General features: G+C 34.1%; 1 protein-coding gene across 2 annotated transcripts in view; it reads right to left on the bottom strand.

Moving 5' to 3' along the window:
- Window positions 1–4902: 4902 nt before the first annotated feature.
- Window positions 4903–25401, bottom strand: part of Pnpt1 (polyribonucleotide nucleotidyltransferase 1) — a 43823-nt gene continuing 23324 nt past the window's right edge. For both annotated transcript variants that reach the window (XM_005322027.3, XM_078029158.1), the window contains 15 exons: window positions 23412–23482; window positions 21682–21718; window positions 19144–19210; window positions 18945–19034; window positions 17834–17887; window positions 13198–13304; window positions 12692–12763; window positions 12533–12596; window positions 11622–11705; window positions 10661–10744; window positions 9683–9789; window positions 9536–9591; window positions 8469–8547; window positions 7395–7442; window positions 4903–6085 (listed from right to left, as the gene is read on the bottom strand). In XM_005322027.3, coding sequence (XP_005322084.2) covers window positions 5927–6085; window positions 7395–7442; window positions 8469–8547; window positions 9536–9591; window positions 9683–9789; window positions 10661–10744; window positions 11622–11705; window positions 12533–12596; window positions 12692–12763; window positions 13198–13304; window positions 17834–17887; window positions 18945–19034; window positions 19144–19210; window positions 21682–21718; window positions 23412–23482 — 1179 coding nt within the window. In that variant the 3' untranslated portion in view covers window positions 4903–5926. The remainder of the gene's footprint in view (window positions 6086–7394; window positions 7443–8468; window positions 8548–9535; window positions 9592–9682; window positions 9790–10660; window positions 10745–11621; window positions 11706–12532; window positions 12597–12691; window positions 12764–13197; window positions 13305–17833; window positions 17888–18944; window positions 19035–19143; window positions 19211–21681; window positions 21719–23411; window positions 23483–25401) is intronic.

Genomic DNA, 25401 nt, shown 5'->3' with positions numbered 1-25401 from the left:
ATTTCAATCCCCAGAACAAACACAAAAATCCGGACTTCTTTTCTTTATAAAGAACTTCAGAATATGAACTTTGTTATACATAACAATAAATGCTCAATAATTGCTGTGATTGATGTGCACAAAATGTATTTTAAACCCCAAAATAATTGTCTTGGGTGAAAGATTTAGAGACAACTTTTGAGCCCACTGTTAGAGGACACCTCAGCCTTAAATCCTTTCTACATTCCTTGAGTATAGTCTTAGGAGGACGTATCTTGGGAAGAGGATTTAGCAGACCCTGGAAATAGGCTACAAAGTGGAGAGAGTTTTAGGTAGACATGTCCCCTTGATTCCATGGACTTCTTGTCCCTGGGGAAATGCAGGGAAAGAGGCTCCTAGATTAATCCCTAGTATAATAAACAAACAAATAAATACCAACTTTTTCCATCCAAGGTTGTTTATATTTGTAGGTGCAGAACCCCTGAATACAGAGGACCAACCATAATCCCTTTCTGGTATCTGCTTCTCTGAGGACCAGAGCTTACATAGGTGGTACACTGAGTGGTGCAAACAAAACAAAACAAAAAAACAGTAAGATGAGATTTGGAGAGTAGTGGAATGGCTTTACTCAGAACCATCCTGGTGATAAAGACTTTTTACCAGTAGTGATTATAGGAAAACATATCAAAAGAGAGAACTTATTTGTCTATGTGACAATTCAGGCATTTGAAAGATATGGGAAAAACAATGTTTATTACTAATGCAAGTAATACTTTGCAAATTGTTAAGGAGAAACTGAGGGCACTTCAGTTAGAGGCTAACCTTGGAAGCCTGGGGACCTCTCTGGAGCTTAACAAAGAAGCTCTTTTTGCTGCAGTGCAAGAGTAGACATGGGATTGGATAGTCATAGAGCTTTACAGATCCTGGTTGGAAAAACCTGAATCTTTGAAACTTGGATGGCTTAGGATATTGGCTCTAAAGATACCTCTGGACCCTCAGAGCTTGCAGAAGCACTTCATAACTTCTAGTAAGAGAAAGCACTAACTCCCTTCAGTAAAACCTCTTTCACAATTGATCTCATTTCTCTTCTGGCTGTAAAGCCATAGAAACCAGGTTTAAATCTCAGTATAATCTATGTGGGGACTTCTGGGTCTGATAAAGGAGGAAGGACTACATATTGAAGGAATTGAAAAACTAATGTGTACTATCAGGAGCCAGAAAATTACACCTGAGATGGGATTAAGGGGGCTGGAATTAAGACTGCCTAAATAGGCACTTTTTTGGGGGAGATTAAACCTTAGCAAGAACCCCAAGGAGCTGAGGTTATAGCTCAGTGGTACAGTGCTTGTCTAGCATGTGTGAGGCAATGTGTTTGATCCTCAGCATGACATACAAATAAATAAAGGAACATATAAAAAATACAATATTGTTTAAAAAAAAGAACTCCAGGGATTGGGGCAAACTCACTGCCTAGGAAAATAAAGGCTTATAACTGAAAGCAATGAAAATGAGCTCACACCACAGAAACTTTTGACTTCTGGGAAAGAAAGCTATTTATTTTGGCATGTTCATGCAGTTGCTGTTCACTTATTAGTACTAATTTTTTTACAGTACTGGGGATTGAACCCAGGGCCGTACATGCTAGGCAAGAGTTCTTTTCCTGAGAAAAGAACTACACTCCTAGCCCAGTCTTAATTGCTTTGAAACAACTTAAAAATTGCTTTTTAGATGATTATCTGCTAGTTGTTTCTCCCCACCCCTTTTAATCTCATCATGTTGATTAGTACCTCCAGACTATTGAGTTACAGTGGCAATTCTTGTTTTGTTCCTGACTTTTAACAGTCATGGTCATGCCTCTATTGTTAAATACCTGTTTCTAATTCCTGATAGATTCCACTTACTGATATAAGGATATTTCCTAATATTTTAACTCTCCAGGAACTGTATATCATATTTATTTATTGTTGTACCAGGGATTGAACTTAGGAGTGTTTAGCCACTGAGCCACATCCCTAGCCCTTTTTATTTATTTTTACTTTTGCTAGGGTCTTGCTAAGTTGCTGAGGTGGTCTAGAACTTGTGATCTTCTTGCCTCAACCTATGGAATTGCTAGAATTAAAGGTGTGTCACTACACCCAAAACGTACATTAAATTTTATAAATTATCTCTTTTGCATCTGGGTAATCATATGGGTTTTCTCTTAATATTTATCATTTTATGTGTATGCTACTGTGGATTGGACAGAGGGGTTCTTTACCACTGAGTCACATCCCTAGCTCTTTTTTATATATTTTATTTAGAGATAGGGTCTTACTAAATTGCTTAGAACTTCGCTAAGGGGGCTGGGGATGTGGCTCAAGCAGTAGTGCACTCGCCTGGCATGCATGCGGTCCGGGTTCGATCCTCAGCACCACATACAAACAAAGATGTTGTATCCACCGAAAACTGAAAAATAAATATTGGGGCTGGGGTTGTGGCTCAGTGGTGGAGCGCTTGCCTGGCATGTGTGAGGCCCTGGGTTCGATTCTCAGCACCGCATATAAACAAATAAAATAAAGATTTGCCAACGACTAAAAAAATATTAAAAAAAAAAAGAACCTTGCTAAATAAATGCTAAGGCTTTTAACTCATGATCCAACTTATTAAAGGTGTGCACCACCACACCTGGCTCCTTTTTTAAATTTTGAGACAGGGTCTCACTAAATTGTTTAGGGTCTTGCTAAACTGCTGAGGGTGGCCTTTAATTGGTGATCTTTCTGCCTCAGCCTCCCTAGTTGCTGGGATTACAGGCAGGCACAGTAACACCCAATGACCCACACTCCTATCTATCTGGATTAATCTAAGTTTTTTCATTATCTCCTTACAATTGCTCAAGTTATGAAAGTATCTTGGTATTTCCTTAACCTTTTTCTGAACACTTTTGTAAAAAAGACCTGTAAATCCTGGTTCTAAGATGTGTGACTTGGCTACTTTGAAATAAACTCATAGTCCTGCAATAAATTCCCCCCCCCCCCTTTGCTTTAGCTTAGCTTGGGTTGTCTTCTAATCGTTGAACCCAGCAAGTCTTCAAAATATATTCTTTTCCATTTCTGCTGTCATCCTAGCCCCACTTTCTCTTAAGCCTGGAATTCTATAAAAGCCTACTAAACTTTTCATATGGTTCCAGTGTTCTACCTCTTCCTTAGAAATAACCAAGCTTAAATGATTAACACTTTGAAGATATTACATTGAGCTGGCTATGTCCTCTTATTTCTTAAGATTAAGGCATAAAAAGCAGTTGAGTGTAGTGGTGCACACCTATAGTATCTCTTCTGGGGAGGCTGAGGCAGGAGGATTCCAAGTTCAAGGCCAGTCTGGGAAACTTAGTGAGACCCTGTCTCAAAATAAAAAATAAAAAGATAAAAAGGGATTGGGATATTGTTCAGTGGGTAGACTGCCCCTGAGTTCAATCTCCAGTACTGGGAGTAGGGTGAGGAAGACATGAAAAGGCTGGTTGTAGATGGACACAATATCTTTATTTTACTTACTTATTTTTTTGTGGTGCATATGATTGAACCCAGTGCTTCACACATGATAGGCAAGCCCTCTACACTGAGCTACAGCTTGAAAAGGCTATTCTTTTTAAAAATTATCATTGTTGTTTTCAGTACTGAGGGGTAAAGCCAGGGGCTCTTTACTACTGAGGCACAACTCCAGCTCTTTTTTATTTTTTTGAGACAGGGTCTTGCTAAGTTGCTGAAGTTCTTGTCAAATTGCTGAGGCTGGCCTCAAACTTGTGATCTTCCTGCCTCAGTCCTCCCAAGGCCTTAGGATTATAGGTGTGCGCCACTGTGTCTGGCTGTTCTATCTTTTAAACTTATAATACCAACTGAAAATGAAGTTGCTAAGCCTCTATCTGAAATTCTTTCCCAAAAAGCTGCATATGTCTCTCCTTTACTTTATTTGGATCTCTGTTCCAATGTTATCTACTCAGAGAAGCTGTTCAGGATCATTTTATCTAAAATAGTAACTTCTTATTGCTCTACCCGCTTACACAATTGTTTTCTTTAAAGCCCCTATCACTACTTCACATATTGTGTATTTATTTTCTGTCAGTTTCCAGCCACTAGAATGTTAGCACTGGAACTTAAGCTGCTTTGCTAACTGACACACCCACTACACAAAATATAGTGCCTGGCACATAAGTGTTGAATAAATGAATGTTATGCTTGGCTGAACTGAACTAGGAAATAGGCTGATATTCATACTTCTATCTTAGATTTAGAAATTTAACATATTCTGGAAGAAAAGAAAAAATGGTTGCACAAAAATTGTAAATAAAACAGTAATTTATGGAGTGCATATCAACAAAATTCATAGAGACCGGCATAAGGATAGGTACTCAATTTGAGTGACTATAAATTAGTCACTTAAAGAAAACTTCATTGGAAAGTAAGAACTGGTTTCATTTTTCTAAATTTTTAGCAGTTAAGTGCTCCTCTAAAAAAGAAAACAGAACATTTAAGAAAAATAGAAATTATAATTCTGAATTTCTACCATTAAGGATTATCTTAAAAAGCAAAATGAGAGTAAAAATATTTTTGTCACTATTACCAAAAACAGCCGATCAAATATAGAAGGCAAATTTTAATCTTTTTCAATTAATCTTTGCTATTTCATAAAGAATATCAAAATTACCTAACATTATTTTAAACATAGTAGATATATAATCAGTGTTTATTGACTTAAATACACATATCTTAAAAATCTTTCCTTTGGCTAGCTAAATTTTATGAACTAGTTAACCTTGAGTTATAAATTTATTTTTTATAATATTATAAAAGATACATTCTAAATGACTCCTATGTACCATTTACTTTTTTTCTGAAATTATAATGCTTTAAGTGATGGGAATGAACAATAATTACATCAATAACCGCCGTATCTGATTATTTTAAATTACTATTTATTAACTGAAAATCATGATTCTACCAGCTTTTATGTCAAGAATATCCATGTTGGCAAAATACACACTAATAAATGATCTAGTTCTATTTGACAAGTATTCTGTTTGGTTAAATTTGAAAAATTTATTCCCTCATTCTACTGAAAGTCCCATTTCTAAGATTACTCCACTATATTTATATTTTGGGGACAAATTTGAAAAATATCATATCATTAAAAATGGGTCAAATTTAGCTCCTTTCCACTTCTTGTTATATGTTTTCACATTTCTTTCTTTTTTCTTTTTTTTTTTTGGTACTGGGGATTGAACCCGGGGCCCTTTACCACTGAGCTACATCCTCATCCCTAAACTCCTTCATATATCTAGTAATTACTTGGAAAAAATAGGTCCTGCTTATTTCCAACAAAATAGAAAGTTCCAGTTTGTGAAATAGTTGTAGGCAAGAAAAGCCGTTAGGCAAAAAGGTAAGCCATAATATGACTAAGGGAAAACTTTACTATATATAAAGAAGAATTTAATAAGATATATAGGCAGAGATCCATAATGATAGCATAGTGATCTATTATTTCTAAGCTTTTCAGGTATTTCATAATAATAGGAACAAAAGGATAATCTTCCCTAAAATGTATATAAATGGTTTGCCATTAATTAATTAATTGAATCCAGCAATATATACCACTGATCTACACCAGCTCTTTTTGAGACAGGGTATTGCTAAATTCCTAGTCTGGCCTCAAACTTATGGTCCTCCTGCCTAAGCCTCCCAGGTCACTGGGATTATAGGCATGTGCCACTGCACCCTGCATGGTTTACTTTTAGTAATAAATATTTATTAGTTTATATTATAAATAAAAACATGTTATTCTTGTAATAAAAAATGGCACATGTGAGCATTTTAATACAAATGATTAGAATATATTTATACTATATATAAGTCTACACATTAGAATACTAAAATTTTGCTCTATATAATATCACCCTAAATTCTTTTTTAAAAAAAAATCATTGGGAAGAATTAGATGATGTTTGTGAAATAGGTTCTCCCATTACAATACTGCTTCTGTCATTTAGAGTTTTGACAACATTTGTAGCTGGAGACTGAAGCACTTTACGAGAAAGCCTCATTCTTCCATCAGCTGGATCACGACCGAAGTATTTCACCTGTGTTAAAAAAATTTAGTTTTTAAAAATTTATAGCACATTGATTGGCCTTCAAAATTAAACACATATGATCTAAATAAGGCAATTATTAATGTTTTTACTTATTCACTGAAAGCATAGCTCAGTGCTATGAAGAGGTATACGCTCAATAAATACAACTTGGTTAGGTAATTATTATAAAAAAAGGAAAGAAGGCATTTAGTTGTTTGATTATAATCTTCTGTTAAATCATCTGTCCCTTTTTAGTGTCTCTGAGTATCCATCCTAGAAGACCAGTCAAAGCCACAGTGATTCTTGACAAGGCTTTCTGTACCTATTTGTGCTACAAACTATACTAGGTCATGCTCAGATTTTCATTACTGCTCAGGAAACTATCACACTGGAGTTTATTTGGCTTCACTGTGGAAAATGGAAGTTAGGGGGGAATGCGGAAATTTTAAAGTCCATCCTGATGTAAAAAAAAAAAAACCTTTAAATAGAGATATGTTGTAGTTCTCCTTCTTTCCTTAGAGGCTCCATGAACAAAGAGATTATAGATCAGGAATAAACTAGTGGCCTTAGTTACTCAGGTCATGGGTATTAGGTATAACTGGAACACAATGTGGTGCAGCCAAAAAACCCAGACTAGCAATGACTTCTTTCATCTACTAAAAGGACTAAAAAAAAAAAAAAAAAAAAAAAAGTCAATTTTACTATCAGCATTGTAGACTTGAACAACATAGCTCTTATCAAGCTCAAAGTGGTGGAGAAACAGAGTCTCAACTCCTCAAAAATCACAGTTAAGGTTTCCAATAAGGTAAATGATGAGATTTTTATGTCTCTCCCCAAAACACTGAGCCTGCATAACCAATATGCTCATGCTCTCTCTCTTTTTGGTACTGGGGATTGAACCCAGGAACACTTTATCACTAAGCTATATCCATTCAGAGTCCTTTTTTTTTTTTTTTTTTAAATTTTGAGACAGGGTCTCATTAAGTTGTTAAGTTCTTTGATCTTGTAATCCTCCTGCCTCAGTCTCCTAAATTGCTGGGATTACAGGTGTGTACTGCCACACCAGGTTTCATGTATTTTTTAAAAGCTCTAAAGATAGCTGTTTTAGCTTAGCTGTAAGTTTCTTGAGGGTAAAAACTGTGTCCTAAATCCTTAATGAATCTATATAAAGCAACCCTGAGGTTAAAAAACAAGACTACATATAAATAATATACATCATAGATGTTAATTCTATTCTTTCAACTTACTTCTTGAAAATGATAATTAAAACGTCAAGTATAATTTAGAACTTTAAGGCTAAAAGTTTGAACACAGGTACCTGAATTTCTTGGCCAACTTCTAATCCTAGGGCAGTGGGATGTTTAATCTGAAAAAAAGAAACAAAACCAAAACACCATGTTATAATACATTTTTTTTTCCTCAAGTGGACAAAAGCTTTATTGTTTTCTCTGATTATAAAATCTGTTAGTTGGGAATGGTGATGCACACTTACAAATTCAGCTATGTGGGAGAATGAGACAGGAGGATTGCAAATTGAGATTGTGTCTCAAAAACAAAAAGGCCAGAGATGTAGCTGAATGATATAACACTTGGCTACATATGTGAGACCTTGGTCCAATCCCCAGTATTCTGCCTCTGCCCCTCAAATCTGTAATCCCCAGTACTCTGCCTCCACCCCCTAAATTTATTAATTACAAAATTAAAGTAACATAGTGGTACTGAGAAGAAATGAAAAATCATCCAAAATCCTTCTACCTGCATATAACTACTGCTAACATTCCAACGAGTATCCCTTCAAATGTCTACTGTATTGCTTTTATAAAAATGGGTCTTTTTTTCATTCAATAATATGTTAAGAATGCCTTTTCATATCAGTAAATGAAGCATTACAGAGGAATATCCAAACTATATAATTTATTTAATCAATCCCTTAAAGATAGTCATTTAATTTCTTATAAATTCCCAACATCACAAATATTAATTACTGATAGATTTAGGCGAAAGGTATATGAGTGTTGAGTGTATTATTCTTTCAACTTTGCAGCAGGTTTAAACTTTTTTGAAATAAAAAGTTGAGACAGGTGTGGTGGGGCATGCCTGTAAACCCAGCAACTTGGGTGGCTGAGGCAGGAGGATTGCAAGTTCAAAGCCAGCCTCAGCAACTTAGCAAGACCTTGTCTTAAAGTAAAAAAATTAAAAAAGGACTGAGAATGTAGCTCAGTGCTAAGGGCCTCGCTATTTAGATGAGACTGGCTTTGAACTTGTGATCATCCTGCCTCAGCCTCTCCCACCACTGGAATTATAGGTGTGCACCACCAAATACTCAACTGATCCAAGTAATTTCAACATAATTATATTCAGGCAATAAAAATAATCAAATCTGTATTTTTACCTTTCGTTGATCAAGTTGTGTGTTATGAAGAAGCACAGCAGTCATATTTGGATATAGTTTTACCATTACTCCAGTGTCTCTACAAGAAAGGAATAAGCCTGGTTAAAACAATAAGTGTATCTACTGACAAAACTTATTATAAAAATTATGATTACCTAAAATAGGTATTTTTCAACTGAAAATATACTAATACTTGTCATCAAAAGAAAAAGCTTTTAGTATATTTACCTATATCTCTTTTTGTAACTTCCAAATTTTTTTAAAATGACATGAAATATTTTAAAATAGTATAGAATATTAACCTATTAGAAGTGATTTAAGAAAGGGGTTACATAAAATAGAAAAATTATTTAATTAATAAAGCTCTCTTTCTTTGCTTTAATCTATTAAGCTAAGCCATCCTATTTCTTGTTTTTTATCTGCAATATTAAACAAATTATCCCACTGCCTTTATTCATATTAAATAGTTTTAAACATTCCTGCTACCTTGGTAATTTCTTAAAAAAAAAATGGAATTCTGAAATTATTTTAGCTAGTTAAAAATGCTTTTGAAGTTAAAATTGGCTTTTAAAAATGTATATATTAAACATTAAGTAGTACTATCTTTAACTGCTGGTTAGCCAACTGCTGGGTATGGTAACTGCATGCCTGTAATTCCAGCTCCTTCAGAGGGTGTGGCAGGAGCATCACAAGTTGAAGGCCAACCTGGAAAATTAGCAAGAACCTGTCTCAAAAAAAGAAAAACTTTTTTTTTTTTTTTTAAACAGGCCAACAACAACAAAAAGAAAATATTGATTTTTGTGTTTTGGGCCTATTTATTGTTACTGGAAAAATTAAAATGGTAGAAAATTTGGCTAAAGAAAAAAACTCAGAAGAACCTATCACTTGAAAATCTACAAACTGGCATAGAAAATAAAATACAGTACAATTTTAAAAATATTAATGATTATATGGCAATTGACATATAATCCAAACATTTTTTATTTTCAAAGTAAATAAAGCAAATGTGAAGTTAACCTGGACTTGAAATCTTTTAAAACCCAGTGTAGTGTATTAGTTGGTAGTACCTGATTTCAGTTATTGTGGCAGTATAAACTGCTCCAAACTCTAATTGTTGTTCTTGCTGTGAATTAAAAAAAAAAAAAAAGCCATAAGATTCACAAAGAAAACAAACAAAAAGAAGATAAAGCAATTAGTATAAGATCTATACTTACATCATCTTTGCAGATTTCACTAATGAATTCTTTTGCTTCATGCATTGCACTGGGTGTTGGTGCAAATACAGAAAATGTTTCTTCATCCAACTGATTAATAGTTACACCTTTAAAAAAGATAGTTTAGTTCCCAGCATCAAAAAAAAAAAAAAAAAAAATCATGGAGACTAGTCTGAAAGTCAATAGGAGAGCAAAGAGGGGCAGCTGGGCAGGTTTATTCAGTACAATCATTGCTTTGGGAAGGGATCAATTCACCAACAAGTATATACTGCACACCTGCAATGTATCTGGCATTATATTAGGTCCTGGGGATAAAATAGAGAACTAATGTCCTATCATATCAGGGCTAATTTTTGAGGCTCTCGTTTTATTCTCTTAATTATGACTAGAAACTATACTAGAATCCTTTCCTCACCTTTTTGTCTCTCTTCCTCTTATCCTGTAGAGTGAACAGATGAATGAGGAACAAAATCATGTCAGTTTCTCATTCTCAACAACTAGCTACGGCAACTTTGCTTCTTATCCTTCTTCAATAACCTCAAAGCTGCTAAGTATTAGGAAACCTAAATACTGTTTTCAGAAGAAACAAATTAAGGCATAACTATTTCTACATATACTTTTAAATAAAAAGAGTGTAAATAAAACTAACCAAAATTAGTAATAAAAAATTCAAACATAACTTCACTAAAGGGAAACACTAAAAATTATTCAGGAACAATCCATTTTAAAATGTTGCCAAAAAACCTTGATGAATGCTTGACTATCCTTGAATATACTTAAGAATTAAACATTTACTGATTTATAAAGAGGCACACAAAAAACTCACAAGAAAGACATGAAATCCTTCTCTCCTGCTCTTTCTCTTTGTTTTTCAAATTCATATATTTTTGGAACAACATAGTAGAGATGAAATAGCAAAACTACATATCCAGCATTTAATAAAACCCATCTGTTTTATTAGATTAACTAAAATCTCACCTGTTTCAGCTTGAAGTTTTTTTAAATGATATCCACCTGGTCCAACAAATCTTGCTCGTTTTGATAATGGAACTTGAACAGTTTCTGAAATGCAATACAGATAAATACATAAATGAATCTAAAACATGTAAAAATATTTCATTATGAAACAGAAAGACAATGTTACTTGATTAAAAATGTCTAGGAGTACCCCCTAGGTTAAAATAAAGTATTTTTCTTTTATTTTTTAACTGATACATAAAAACAAAAAAATTATACATGTTTATGTGATGTTTCTATACACATAGTGTAATGTTGAAATAAAGGTAAACATATGCCCTTAGGTAAACATATACCTAAATATTTTAAGTATTTATCATCTATAGTGAAAATATTGAAAACACTTCTAAAGTATTTTAGCAATAGAAGTACTTTGAATATTTTTATTTTGTGTATGGGGTAAAAAAAATTAAAAATCTATAATATACTTTCACATACTAATGTTTGTTATCATGAAATCAGTATTCATTTGTTTGTTTGTACCAAGGGCTGATCCCAGGAGCCTTTTATTAACTGAGATACATTCTTGGTCTTTTTATTTTTCCGAGAGGGTTTTTTTTTTTTTTTTAAAGAGAGAGAGAGAGAGAGAGAGAGAGAGAGAGAGAGAGCGCGAGAGAGAGAGGGAGGGAGGGAGGGAGGAGAGAAGAGAGAGAGAATTTTTTAAATATTTATTTTTTAGTTTTCGGCGAACACGACATCCTTGTTTATATGTGGTGCTGAAGATCGAACCCCAGCTGCACGCATACCAGGCTAGCGAGCTCCGAATGAGCCACCTCCCCAGCCCCCCAAGAGAGGGTCTTGATAAGTTGCACTGTCTGGCCTGGAACTTGAGATCCTCTGGCTTCAGCCTCCTGAGCCACAGGAATAATAGGTGTGTAGCACTGTGCATGGTGTGACATTAGTGATAATTTTAATGTATTACCTACAACAGGTCCATTTTCTTTTCTAGATGCTCGAGGTTTTGAAATAGTTTTGTTCATAATCTGTAGTATCTCTTTCTTTGCCACTAGAAAGATAAAGACACAATAAAGGTTACAACTACATAACATGGGACCCGAAATAGCTGCATTCAGAGTCCTGTGGCTCCGCCCCACCCTACTCCCTACTGGAGATGAAACCCAGGGTCTTGAACATTCTAGGCAAGCACTCTATCACAGAGCTATATCCCCAGTACTTTTCCTTTATTCCTCCCTATTTTGAGATAGGGTCTCACTGAGTTGCCCAGGTTGGCCTTGAACATTATCATCCTGTCTCAGTCTCATGAATAGCTGGGATTACAGTTATGCAACACCCTGCCTAGCTCACTCTTAGTTTTTATGGAATAAAATTCAAACTCTTTAGCCTAATAATCAAAGCTTTCCGTACCATAATTATTTTAAAGATTCACTCATATTCCCTCCTTTATAAAGTTTATCTTAGATGCTTAATTGCTGAAAATCAAAATTTCTCTGGTCTCTTACTTGGATGATTAGTCATGTGCTCAATAATTAATACTTCTTGATCTCAGTTAAATCACATAAAATTCATTTTTATTTTTGGCCATGCTAGTGGTCAAACCCAGCATCTCATGCATACTAGGCAAACACTCTACCATTGAACTATATCCCTAGCCATATGAAATTCCATATATTTATATTTGTTTGTATATTTTTTAAATTGGTACTTGGGATTGAACCCAGGGACACTTTGCCACTGGGCTATAACCCCAGCCTTTTACTCTTTATTTTGTGACAGGGTGCACGATGTCTGGCTGAAATTCCATTTTTTTAAAGGAAATATCTTATAATAAGTCTAATGAAAATTATTGCTCCAATTGACTAGACACTGGCTTACCTGATGCTTGCTGAATGGCTTCCATTACAATTTTCATTGGTATTCCAGGTAATTTAATATCAGCCTAATATGGAAGGGCCAAAAATAAATGAATAAAAACACTGATTCATAACACTATTTAAACTTACAAAAATGAGACAAAGTACGTTTTAAAAATACCTGTAATGCAGTTATTCCCTTATTAGTACCAGCTATTTTGAAATCCATGTCTCCATTGTAATCTTCAATTCCCTTTACGAATTTAAGAAATTATGAAAAAATTTTAAACAAAAACAAAATTCACCCATAGTCACTGTAGAAGAATTTTAAAACAGCCTTAGAAGTAAACCATGTCCTCTAAGACTAAACATAAAAAAAGTCTCCTATATTAACTGCTGCTTCCAATTTGTGGCTTTTTAAAGATACAAATATTTTCAACAGAAACATTATTTTTAGATCATGCCTTTCACAATAAATGTAAGAATTAATTTACAAATTATCCTAAAGCAAGTCATTATGGATACCTATCCTGTAATATATATTTTTAACATATCCTTTAAAATCCAAGGCAATACACAGAGGATAAAAGTAAAAAATCACTTGACCTCTATTCTTTGAGAACCAACATTCTTCTAAGCCTATGCTATTTCTGAAGTATTTATATTTAAAACTGGGAATATACTTGCCAGAATATCTGTCAGCAAACGATAATCTTCTATTTCACCCTTCTCAGGATTGCTTTTGGTGACCAATCCTATTGCTACACCTGCAACAGCAGATGAAATTGGAACCCCTAGAAGCGAGAAAAGATAATTTTGTGTAATGTGTATATCAACCTAACACATATTTATTTATTCTGTTGATATTTATTTTAATGAAAGGGGATGATGTTTCCTAAATAGACAATCACGAGAGCTAAGTTGGAAAGGTCTTAACAGATCCTCTAACTACCTCATTTCTTTTGGAAACTATAATAAAGTCCCTTAAAACAACTTAAAGAGGTAATCCTATATTTGGCATAAACCTTTATCAAAATTGCAAACTTTATAACTCAAATGACTCATTGCTTTTGGTGTCTTCTTTTTGTTGAAAAATAAGCATGTATTTGGTGTGTTCTTTTAGCCTGAACCCCTCATTGGCACCATTAATAGAACCCAGAAAATTTCTGTGCACAAGTATAAATGTAAACATACTTTTAAAAATAAAATGTTTTCTTGTAGTTGTAGATGAACAGAATGCCTTTATTTTCATGTGGTGCTAAGGATCAAACCCAGTGTCTCACACATGCTAGGCAAGTACTCTACCACTACTACAGCCCCAACCCTAAATTTTTATTTTCTTTACTCATGGGAGCAAGGTATAGGCATTTGTTACTCTGCGCATACCCTTTTTTAATTAACAACTTAGCTTGGATAATGATTCATTTCACTACCGAAGCTCTAATTTATTTCTTTGAATGCCTGCATACTACTCCTCATATATATTTTTTCCACATGTTCCATATATTTTTATAAGTCATAAACAGAAATAAAATTGCTGAGTTAAAAGATATTTGTAGGGCTGGGGTTGTGGCTCAGTGGTAGAGTGATGATGGTCTTAAGGGGATAAGGTTGGACAGTGCCTTGCATGTGTGAGGCACTGGGTTCAATTCTCAGCACCACATACAAATAAATAAAATAAAGGTCCATCCACAAATAAAAAATATTTTTTAAAAAAGTATTTGTATTTTATACTTGTTATACTGTCACATTATGTATAAAAGGATACATGCTATTCTAAATTGTACTTAACTCTTGTTACACTTTTTAATCCCTGTCAATTTATGGAGCAAAATTGGTTACTTATTTTTAAATTTGATTTGTTTTTAGTAAGTGTGGTTGAACACATTCATGTTTGTAAGCCTACTTACATATCTTATTTTGAAGAATTGCCTGTTTATGGTCTTCAACCACTTTTTACATAGTAACCTTTTCCTGTTTTGTTTGTTCATTTTGTTTAAAATGACTTGTTTCTGGGTAGAATTTTTAAAATTTATGTAATCTTGGCTCCTGGATTTTGCTTAAAAAGGCATTCTTCTCTTAAGATTGTGATAAAATCTTGTTTCATTAAAAAAAAGTATGTTTTTATTACTTACAACTTATTTTTAGTATAAAGGAATGTGATTAAAAAAACCTTAAAGGTACAAAAAGACGAAAAGATATTAGCAATTCAAAGAAATAATACAAATGGGTACAGGACACACAGGGAATAAATAATGAAGTAGGGTGAAGGTAACTGACTCAGAGAAACTCTCATCTCATTTGGATGAGAAATGGAAGCTCCATAAAAACAAGGGCTATTTTATTAATAACCATGTCCCATCTGGTTTTAAAGACTGTGCAATGTTATGAAGCAGTATAGTATGTTTCTAAGTGTACCAATGTAGAGTGCTTGCCTAGCACAAGGCCTTGGGTTTTTCTACCTTAGCACCACCACAAAAAGGAAAGAAAAAAACCTCCTGAAGGAAGATAACAGAGAACTTGAAATATTCTGAGTGTCATATTTTGAGTCTGCTTTTTAACTTTTTTTCTTTTGAGTAAGCTATTCTTAACTTAGATAATGGCCTTAAGGGGATAAGGCTGGACAGTCTAGGAGATGAAGGGACAGAAAATCTGGAAAGCCAGCAGGGAGATTGCTACAAAAGAAGAAATGCTGTGGACTTGAACTAAAATAATAGCAATAGGTACACTTCAGAAGTTAAGGGAAAGGATATTTTTCTTAAAATTTTGGAAGATATGGGCTGGGGATGTGGCTCAAGTGGTAGCATGCTCGCCTGGCATGCGTGCGGCCTGGGTTCGATCCTCAGCACCACATACAAACAAAGATGTTGTGTCCACCGAAAACTAAAAAATAAATATTAAAATTCTCTCTTTCTCTCTCTCAAAAAAAAATTTCAAGATAAACAGATCTTTGTGACTTGAGAGAATGTAAGAAATGAGAGAACTGTTGATTCTGGCATGAATGTCATAGTTACTTTCTACCAAGATGAAAACAAAAGGAAAACTATTTATTTAGAGTGATTCAATTTTATTTTACTTTATTTTATTTTAATTTTTTGAGAGAGAGAGAGAGAGAGAGAGAGAGAGAGAGAGAGAGAGAGAGAGAAGAGAAGAGAAAGAATTTTAATATTTATTTTTTAGTTTTCAGTGGACACAACATCTTTGTTTGTATGTGGTGCTGAGGATCGAACCCGGGCCGCACGCATGCCAGGCGAGCGTGCTACCGCTTGAGCCACATCCCCAGCCCAGAGTGATTCAATTTTAAATGAATTAAAATATATATTATGCTGTGGGGGACGTTAGCTAGAGATGTCCAAGAGGCAGTTTATATGGATCCAAGACTTGAGAGCTAGGTTGAAGGGGTAAATATTTAAGTCATAATCATTATTTATAGTGGTAGTTAAAACATTGAATATAGGTGAGATTGCTTAGAATGTCATAATGAAGTTTTTATCATTACATCACTGCCAGGATGGGTTTTTCTTTAGAACAAAAGATCTGAATTAGAGCTTAAACACAGGGGTTCTATCACTGAGCTACATTCCCAGTCCTTTTTAAAATTTTATTTTTAGAAATGGTCTAAGTTGCCAAGACTAGCCTCAAACTTGTGATCCCTATGCCTTAGCCTCCAGTGTAGCTGGGATTACAGATATATGCCACCATGCCAAGCATGACGTCTCTTATTTTATCTTTTGATTAATCTTTTTCAGAAGTTTTTCTGTTTTCCAATATAATATTTGGATGAGACATGCAAGCTCCATAAAAACAAGGGCTATTTTATTAATAACCATGTCCCAAGAGCTTAGATCAGTGCTTGGCTCACAGCACACAGATTTGTTGAATGTATACATGAAGATGAAAACCAGTAGCAGAATATTACCACCTATCTGTATATTACATTTTCCTTCAGTGAACAAACTAGAAAAAATTCCTTAAGCATTTTTTCTTTTGTTTAGCCTGATCCAAGTTTTAATTTTTCTGAAATATTTCTATTATCTATCCATACTATTTCATTTCACCTTTGGTTGTCTTCCTTTCCACCTTTCACATATATACTGTAAATGTGTGAAATTATTAGAGAATTCCTTTGTAGCCTCTTTAGGTTCCTTTCCTTTTTCCTCTTCTTCTTTTTTCCCTGGTACTGGGAACTAAATTTAGGGCCTTGTGCATAGTAGGTGAGTACTCTACTGCTGAGCTACATACATCCCCAGACCCCTTTTCTTCTTAAATAACATCAGTGATACCTATATGGTAGAAACTGATAACTAGTTTTGAGAGCATAACATGCCAACTTTTTCTCTTCTAGTATTTCAGACTCAGGATGAACCACTCACATTCTATCTTCCTAAAATTCTATGTACACTTTTGGAGTAGCAAAATCTCAAAGGTTACATGATGACTTTCTCTAAAGGGCCCTAATCCTTCTGTTACTAATCAAAAACTTCTCTGGTGGTTGGAATCAATTATGGGGCTCTACTTTTTGGAAGGTAAGAAAATTCTCTGGGTCACTGTAATGTTCAATTGAATAGTCAACTTGATTGGATTAAGAGATGCTGAGGATTAAAAGGCTCAAGGGGTATCAATGAGGGGGTGTCCAGGAATGATTGGTATTTGGGAAAGCCAATTGAAATGGAGACCCTTCCTGAGCATGGGCAGCACCATCTAATAGGATGACGACTTGGATGGAATAAAAGTTGGAAGAACAAGGAAGTAGCAGCAGACGAAAGCTCCATTCTCCTTGAACAGGTTCTTGATCAATGCTGTAATTATCTGAGGATATCAGACTCTCACTTCTTCACTCTTCCAAAGCAGACTCTGCCAGTGATTTTCCAGAAGCCTTCTGTCTTGTACTAGGGTAGCACTGTTGATCCCTCTTGTTCTGGGGCATTAGCCTCTTAGAATGTGCTGCTACTGGTTCTTCCAGCTCTCCAGCCTGTAGATAGCCATTATGAACTATCCAGCTTCTGGTCCCATAAGCCAACCTAATAAGTCCCCTTTTTATCATTATACTTCCTGTTTATTTGGCTCCTCTAGAGAACCTTGACTAATACAGTCACTAAGACAAGTAATTCTCAGTGTACTGCTTTTATCTAAAAATAAGAATTCCAAAAAATATCTAGATATTTGAAGGATTACTTTTGCTACTATCTTACTTTTGGCTTGGCTTGGTAATCTATAATCTGACTTCAAGTCTTACTAAAATTCAGTTTTAAAGAATTCTTATATTTTATGCTAATCAAATTATGTATAAAGTAGTAGCAATTTTGAGACACAATTCTTTTACCTGCATCCATTAATGCCAAACTTCCTCCACATGCAGATGCCATAGAAGATGACCCTATCAAAACAAAAAAAGACATGCTTTATAATATACTGATTTTTAAAAAAATGTAGAATATTGTTACATCAATGATATCTTTATTTCTTTTTCTTGTTTTTTTTTTGGTACTGAGAATTGAACCTTGGAGGCACTCAACCAGTGAACCACATCCTCAGTCCTTCGCCTCACTAAGTTGCTAAGGCTAGCTATGACCCTCCTGCCTCAGCCTCTTCAGTTGCTGGAATTACAGGCATGTGTACTTCAATAATTTCTTTAAAAATATTCAATAGCCTTTTCATCCTATTTTTTCTTTTTTTTTGGTACCAGGAATTGATCCCAGGGACAGTTAATCTCTGAGCTACATCTCAGACCTTTAAAAAAAATTTTTTTTTTTTTTAAATTGTGAGATAAGGTCTTGCTAAGTTACTTAGGGCCGCTCTAAGTTGCTAAGGCTGGCTTTGAACTCAGGATCCTCCTGGTTCAGCCTGATTACAGGCATGCACCATGGCACTCAGCTTCTTCCTACTTTTCAGAAGTGGTTAAAATCAAGTTCTTGGGCTGGGATTGTAGCTCAGTGGTAGAGTGCTTGCCTAGCATGTGTGAAGCACTAGGTTTGATTCTCAGTGTCACATATAAATAAATAAAATAAAGGTCCATGACAATTAAAATAAATTCCTAAGCCACCAACTACAGAGTTACATGGCCCAATATAGTAGGTGTTAGCCATGTGTGGCTACTTAGTGTTCCCTGTCTAATGAATCACTGTATTTTTGCCCCTTTTCTTTTTAAGCTGGCCTTGTTCTATGTTTTGTCAAAAATGAACAAATGACCCATATTGGATCGATTATAACAGATACAAAAAGAAAAATACTTGTCTTATACTGATTTACAAAGAGTTCATTAGCTAAGAACAGAGACTCAAAACAAATAATAGGCTCACGTTTATGATCAACCAAACACAGTTTTTCATGCAATAGGTTTGGGCCCTGTAGTAATAAACATCTTGTAACATTACTTTTGAAAAGTTTATAACAGGGAATCTGGTCTTTTCCACTAGGGAAAAAATAATACATACCGTTCGACTCTAAGACTTCAGATGTCACTCTTATGGTAAAAGGAAAATCTTTGGGAATAACAGGATACAAAGCTTTCTCAGCAAGAGCACCTAAGTTAGAATAAAAAACAGTAAGTAAAAAATATATTAAAAACAATAGGCAAAAGTGTACTAAAACGTCTCTGTAAAAATACCATAAAAGTTTATAGATTATACTCACCATGCCCAAGCTCTCTTCTATTTATGCCAGTGACTTTGCCAATTTCATTAGTTGCATAAGGAGGAAACTTCAAAGAAAACATACATATATAACCAACATGGAAAGATGCTCAAGATACATTACCAAATGAATAAAACAAAGTACAAAACAGTAAAATCCCAATTTTTTAAAAACAAAAGTAGGTTCATTTATGCCAGAACATGTCAGGTATAAATCTAAAATAAACTGCTAAAAGTAGCCATTTGTAGTGTGTAAAACTATGTTCTAGGAAGTGAATGATTATAGACAACATAAATTTCCATACTGTTTAATATTAACAATAACAAAGTATCTTTGTAATAATAATAAAATATATATATTTAAGAAGTACACATTGAGGAAATAAATATCACTTTGATAAGCGTTTTATTTTACCCAGAGGTTATAAACTGTTTTGTTTTGATAGAAATGTTATCTGCAAGGTATACAAATTAGTTGATCATTTAAAAATTGAAGCTGTCCCATAAAAATCTGAAATTCCAGTTTAACAAAAATTTTTACAAGGATCAATAGGGAGGCTAAGGCAGGAGGATTCTAAGTTCAAGGCCAGCCTCAGCAACTAAAGGAGGCCCTAAGCAACTTACTGAGACTCTGTCTTAAAATGAAACAAAACAGCAATAATTCAAGAATCGAATCAAACCCCTGGATCTAACAGTCAATTTGCAGGAAATAGAGGAATATGCTGACATATACCATGAGTGTGCAATCAACAATGCCCAGATCAAATGGCTCTGGACTTTAGTAGATAGATTGTAAAGAAAGTTATGGAGTAGAAATGCACAGATTAAAAGACTTAAAGAAATATCACATATAAGAAAAATTGACAAGTCTAAAGTATCTATGGATATACACTGAAAATGTAAAGAAATGGTTACTATAAAACTTGGGAGAAGGAGCTGGGGATGTGGCTCAAGCGGTAGCATGCTCCCCTGGCATGCGTGTGGCCCGGGTTCGATCCTCAGTACCACATACAAACAAAGATGTGTCTGCCGAAAACTAAAAAATAAATATTAAAAAAATTCTATTTCTCTCTCTCTTTAAAAAAAATAGAAATAAAAAAATAAAACTTAGGAGGACAGTTGGTACTTTTAGGGGAAAATGGTTGTTGAGACTGGGATGAAAAACATGGGGAAGATTCGGAGGTGGCTGGTGATATATTCCTTGACTTGAGTGGTTGTTAAAAGGGTGTTTGCCTTATAAAAACTCACTAAGTCATCTTCTGTTTTATATGGTTTACAGAGGGTCTTAAAAATGGAATAATATGGCAATAATAGCCCATTTCTTTTCTGGCTTCCCCTTTCACCCTGTTCCACAGTTGCAAACCAGAGATGCATTTTCCACAACTGTCCTTTCTAGATTATCACATGCTCACTAGTTAATGACAAAGGATGTGCTTTATTCAATTATAATTCCTCTCTGGCTTTCTGTAGCTTCTGGATATATCTAGAACAGTGTATTTTTAAGGGATTCAGAACAGTGATAATCTCCTGGTTCATTGCTATTTGCAGCAAATACTTTCTATATAATATATTCTGTATTTTTGTTACTGGGGATTGAACCCAGGGGTACTCCACCACTGAATTATATCCCCAGTCCTTCTTTATTTTATGACAAGGTCTCAGTGAGCACAGTGGCACATGCCTATAATCTCAGCAACTCAGGAGGTTTAGACCCTGTAACAAAATAAAAAATAAAAAGGGTTGGGGATGGGGCTTTTTGTGGTAGCCCCTGGGTTCAATTCCCAGTACAAAAAAAAAAAAAAAAAAAGACAGGGTCTTGCTAAATTGCTGAGGCTGGCCTTGAATTTACAATCCTCCTATCTCAGCCTCCTGAGTTGCTGGGATTACATTTACGGGTCACTGTGCCCGGCTATAATATGTTCTCTATTGATTATAGCAGGTTTGCCTAATGTGAAATATTGGGATTCTACGTAGTCAACAGTGTTATCCAAAAGTGAAGTAACTTATTACTTTATACTAGCTTCCCAAAGCATATACCTCAAGTAATAAAATCAAAGAATTATATTTTATACCTAGTCCCTTAGAATTAGTTGTAAAGATCAATCACAAACTTAATCATATATAATGACTTCATATAAAGAACAATGTTAATTACCTTAGATCATTTACTAATCAACTAAGTAAACATGAACATTTAAATGAGCTAATGGGATTGGGTGATTTTTTAAATCAAATTTGAAATGCTCCACTTTTGTTTGACACACGTTAATTATAACTCTCTTACCTAAAACAGCACTGTCTAATAATATACTTTCACTTTTATTTATGACTTAGAATAAGAAGTTACTGTATAATCTCTCTAAATCCCTTCTGTATGCAGTAAAACAATAGCCCCTAAATTAACTTAACAAATGTATGATAAAATGTTAATGGGATAATTTAGGTAGTAAAGATAAGAAAATTCATTGCAAAATTCTTTCAATGGTGCTGTATCCTAGAAATTTTCCACAATTAATGTTGGGGAAAAAATTCACCTTACCTCATAGTGCAGCATGAAATTTTTGTCTTTTATCCCACTATAAACAAAAAGCTTAATATTAAAAACATTATAAGGATAAATTTATTTCATTAAATAAATTTCAATAAATTTATTTCAATAGACTACTAAAAAAAAAAGATTTAAGAGCATTTGAACAAAACCTGGATATTAATGAGAGTTGGTTGAAACAGAAAACATGAAGAATTAGATGAATGAGAGAAGATATATAAGTGTATGTGTGTATAAAATATATACATATTTTTTTCTCCTTCTTTTGAGATGAGGTCCTGCTATGTTGTCCAGGTGGGTCGTGAACTTCCAGGGCTCAAGAGACCCTCCTGCCTCAGACTCTCAAGTATTTGAGAGACGGTATTTTTTTCCCTGTGACTTATGAATTAATTCTACAAGTACTCAGGAAAACGATTTTCCTTCAAATACCCTTAAATATTAGGTTTGAATTGTATGGAAGAAGACATATATTTTTAAACATTAGTAATAATTGAGAGAATATTAAATGTTATAAACACAATAGTTCAATCTCAGAATTATAATCTTTCTCTTCTTAGTCACCCTGTGAAATGAAAATTGGTAACTAAAATGATACAACACAACAACCAGAAGATCTGTCAGGCAAACATAAACATCTTTTCAGGGTTGGGAAAAAGAACTACTGACAAAATATCTAGAAAAATGGTAAAAAAAAAAAAAAAAAGGACGAGAAGAAACAATTCCTGGAGGTAGGAAACTGGGTTTATTATGAATAGTCACATAGTAGGGTCAAAGAACAGATGATGCCCACTTTGCGTAGAGTAAGCAAAACACACTTATCTGTGTATAGAAATCACTGGCCCATTTTACTTGCATTTTACCAAAAAAAGGAAACCAAAGGCCAGATGGATGACTGATGTGTGTTCCCTCATTTACACAATTATAGATGTAAGACTTGAATATATAGAAAAGAGAAAGGAGTCAAAAATGAAAAAGTGCAGGGCAACCCAGTTTGGGCTCAAATATTTGATAAAATATAGACAAATTATTAGGATGAACATTCCAGCCTTATATATAATTTTTGTCAGATACAAAAAAAAAAAAAAAAACAAAAAAAACAACTAGAGTAATTCCTGAAATACCAGAGATTATCCTTGTTAGTAGGGCAGTAAGAAGAGGAAAGCAGGGAAGCAGGCTTTCCCTATTAGCCAATGAGGAAAGAAAGTAGTTCCAGGACTCTGAGGTGGTGGTGCTGTAGGGCTTGATCATCTAATGGTGACTGACATGATTTTACTACTGATGTTTTAGAAACAGGAGGAGAGCCAGTATTTCTGAACACAAAATCACAATGTGGCTTGGATTACATTTTTCATTAACAGCCTCCAGATTATTCTCAGCAACTGGGACTTTTGCCAATTTATTTGTTCTCTAATTTAAAATAGAAAAACTAATCCATTCAAAATTACCTAGAAAATCAGTCTGAGGAATGATTCAAGAGGAAGAGAATAATCTAAATGTATTCACATTAAATAATTAAATTTGTTCCAATTACGTGTTCAAAACCAATAATTTAGAAGAAAATACAACACATGCACATACAAATTCCTTGAAATTCTGACTTCATAAACAGAATAAAGTACAGAGATACTGGTTAAAAAAGTAATAATGACTAATAATATAACACATGAGCTTTAATTCTTTATAGGAACATCACAAACTAACATTGGAAAAACATAACTTACTTTATTGCTGTTATAATTCGGTCTGATTTAATACTAGATTCTAATGAATCAAATGTAACAGTACAAAGCACCTAAAAAAGAAGGAAAAATTTCTTGGGCTTTAATGCACTAATGACAAAGATAAAAACAACAACAAAAATACACATTTTGTGTTTTGGAGGGTCTTTGTGCATCCTCTACTGCTGAGCTACACCCTTAGCTCAAAAATAAAAGTGATGAACCCAATTAACTCTTTCAAAAAAAAGGTAATAAATACATTCTACACAATACTGGCCATGACACTTAATATAGTAAATACTTATTCATTCTCTGTATATTCAATCTATATGTAAAACTGAATAATCCAAAGGTCTAACATCATCATATAGACTACATATATAAAACATACAACTTAGGCATGTTAGGGAGGAAGAAAGAAGAAATACTATGGCAATGTGTAAATCAATGGAAGTGTAACTGATGTGATTCAGCAATCTGTATACGGGGTAAAAATGGGAGTTCATAACCCACTTGAATCAAACTGTGAAATATGATATATCAAGAACTATGTAATGTTTTGAACGACCAACCGACCAACAATAAAAAAAAAAATAGAAACATAGTAAAATAGAAAAAAAAAAAAACTATGTACTAGTCCAAAGAAGCCTCAACAAAGCTGCAATCAATGAAACAGACTGCTTAAAAAAAAAAAGAAAAAGAAAAAGAAAAAAAAAGTCAATCTTCTTTGGAGGGATATAACATAATTCAGAAATGCTACAATGCATCATTCACAGCTTCAGGATACATTCTAAAGAAACAGGAAACAAGGCCCAATCTCAAGACAAAAGATACAGAATAGAGACTGATTTTAGCTAAGATGTTAGATTAGCAGGGCAGGTGTAAGGGTACATATCTATAATCCCAGCCTCTTAAGGAGCAGAAGGATCACAAGTTCAGGGCTAGTGGAGGAAATTTAGTGAGACCCTGTCTCAAAAAATAAAAGGGGCTGAGGACGTAGCTCAGTAGTAAAGTGCCCCTGGGTTTCACCCCTAGTATCAAAAAACCAAAAAAACAAAACAACAACAACAACAACAAAAAAAAACAAAACACAAAAAACAACACCACCATCACCAACAACAAAACAGAAGATTGATAAAAGACTTAACAGCTCTAATAATTATACTGAAGGACATAAAGAATTAACAGAAGCTGGGCATGGTGGTACATGCCTGTAATCCCAGAGGCTTGGGAGGCTAAGGCAAGAGAATCAAAACTTCAAAGCGAGTCTCATCAACTTAGTAAGGCCCTAAGCAACTTAGCAAGACCCTGTCTCAAATTAAAAAATAAAAAAAATAAATTAAAAAAGAATACAGGCTGGGGATATGGCTTAGTGATTAAGTACCTCTAGGTACAATCCCTGGTACAAAACAAAGCAAAACAAAACAAAAACCAAAAATTCTAGAACTAAAAAATATATTACTTCATAATTGAAAGGAGATGAAAAGTCAATGAATATGAAGATAGATTAATAGAAACTGCCCAAGTGGCTAGGGGTGTAGCTAGTGGTAGAACACTTGCCTCATATGTGCAAGACTCCGATTTCCATCCCTACTACCATTCCCACAAGAAAAAAAAAAAAAAAAAGCCCAATTTGAAAAAGGGGAAAAATACACATTCTCAGGGACCTATGGTATAATATCAAACAGACCATCATAGTGTATATGTAATCCCAGAAGGAGAGAAAAAGAGAATAAGGAAGAAAAAAATAGTAGTTGAAATATTTCAAGCTTGACAAAAAAAAAAAAGATAAAAATTTATGGATTCAAGCTTAAAATTCTAAGCAAGATAAATCCAAAGAAAATTTTGCATGGTCATACTGCTGAAAACCAAAGACAAAGAACAAATCTTGAATGTACCCATTTGAAAACAATAAATAACATGCAAGAAACAGGGATTTAAATGAGTTCTTTCTTTTTCGATACTGGGGATTTAGCCTACAGGTCCTTTACTA

The sequence above is a fragment of the Ictidomys tridecemlineatus genome, chromosome 12, assembly GCF_052094955.1.
Source record: "Ictidomys tridecemlineatus isolate mIctTri1 chromosome 12, mIctTri1.hap1, whole genome shotgun sequence".
In the NCBI taxonomy this organism is placed as follows: Eukaryota; Metazoa; Chordata; class Mammalia; order Rodentia; family Sciuridae; genus Ictidomys; species Ictidomys tridecemlineatus.
This window is presented reverse-complemented; position numbering and strand designations above follow the sequence as displayed.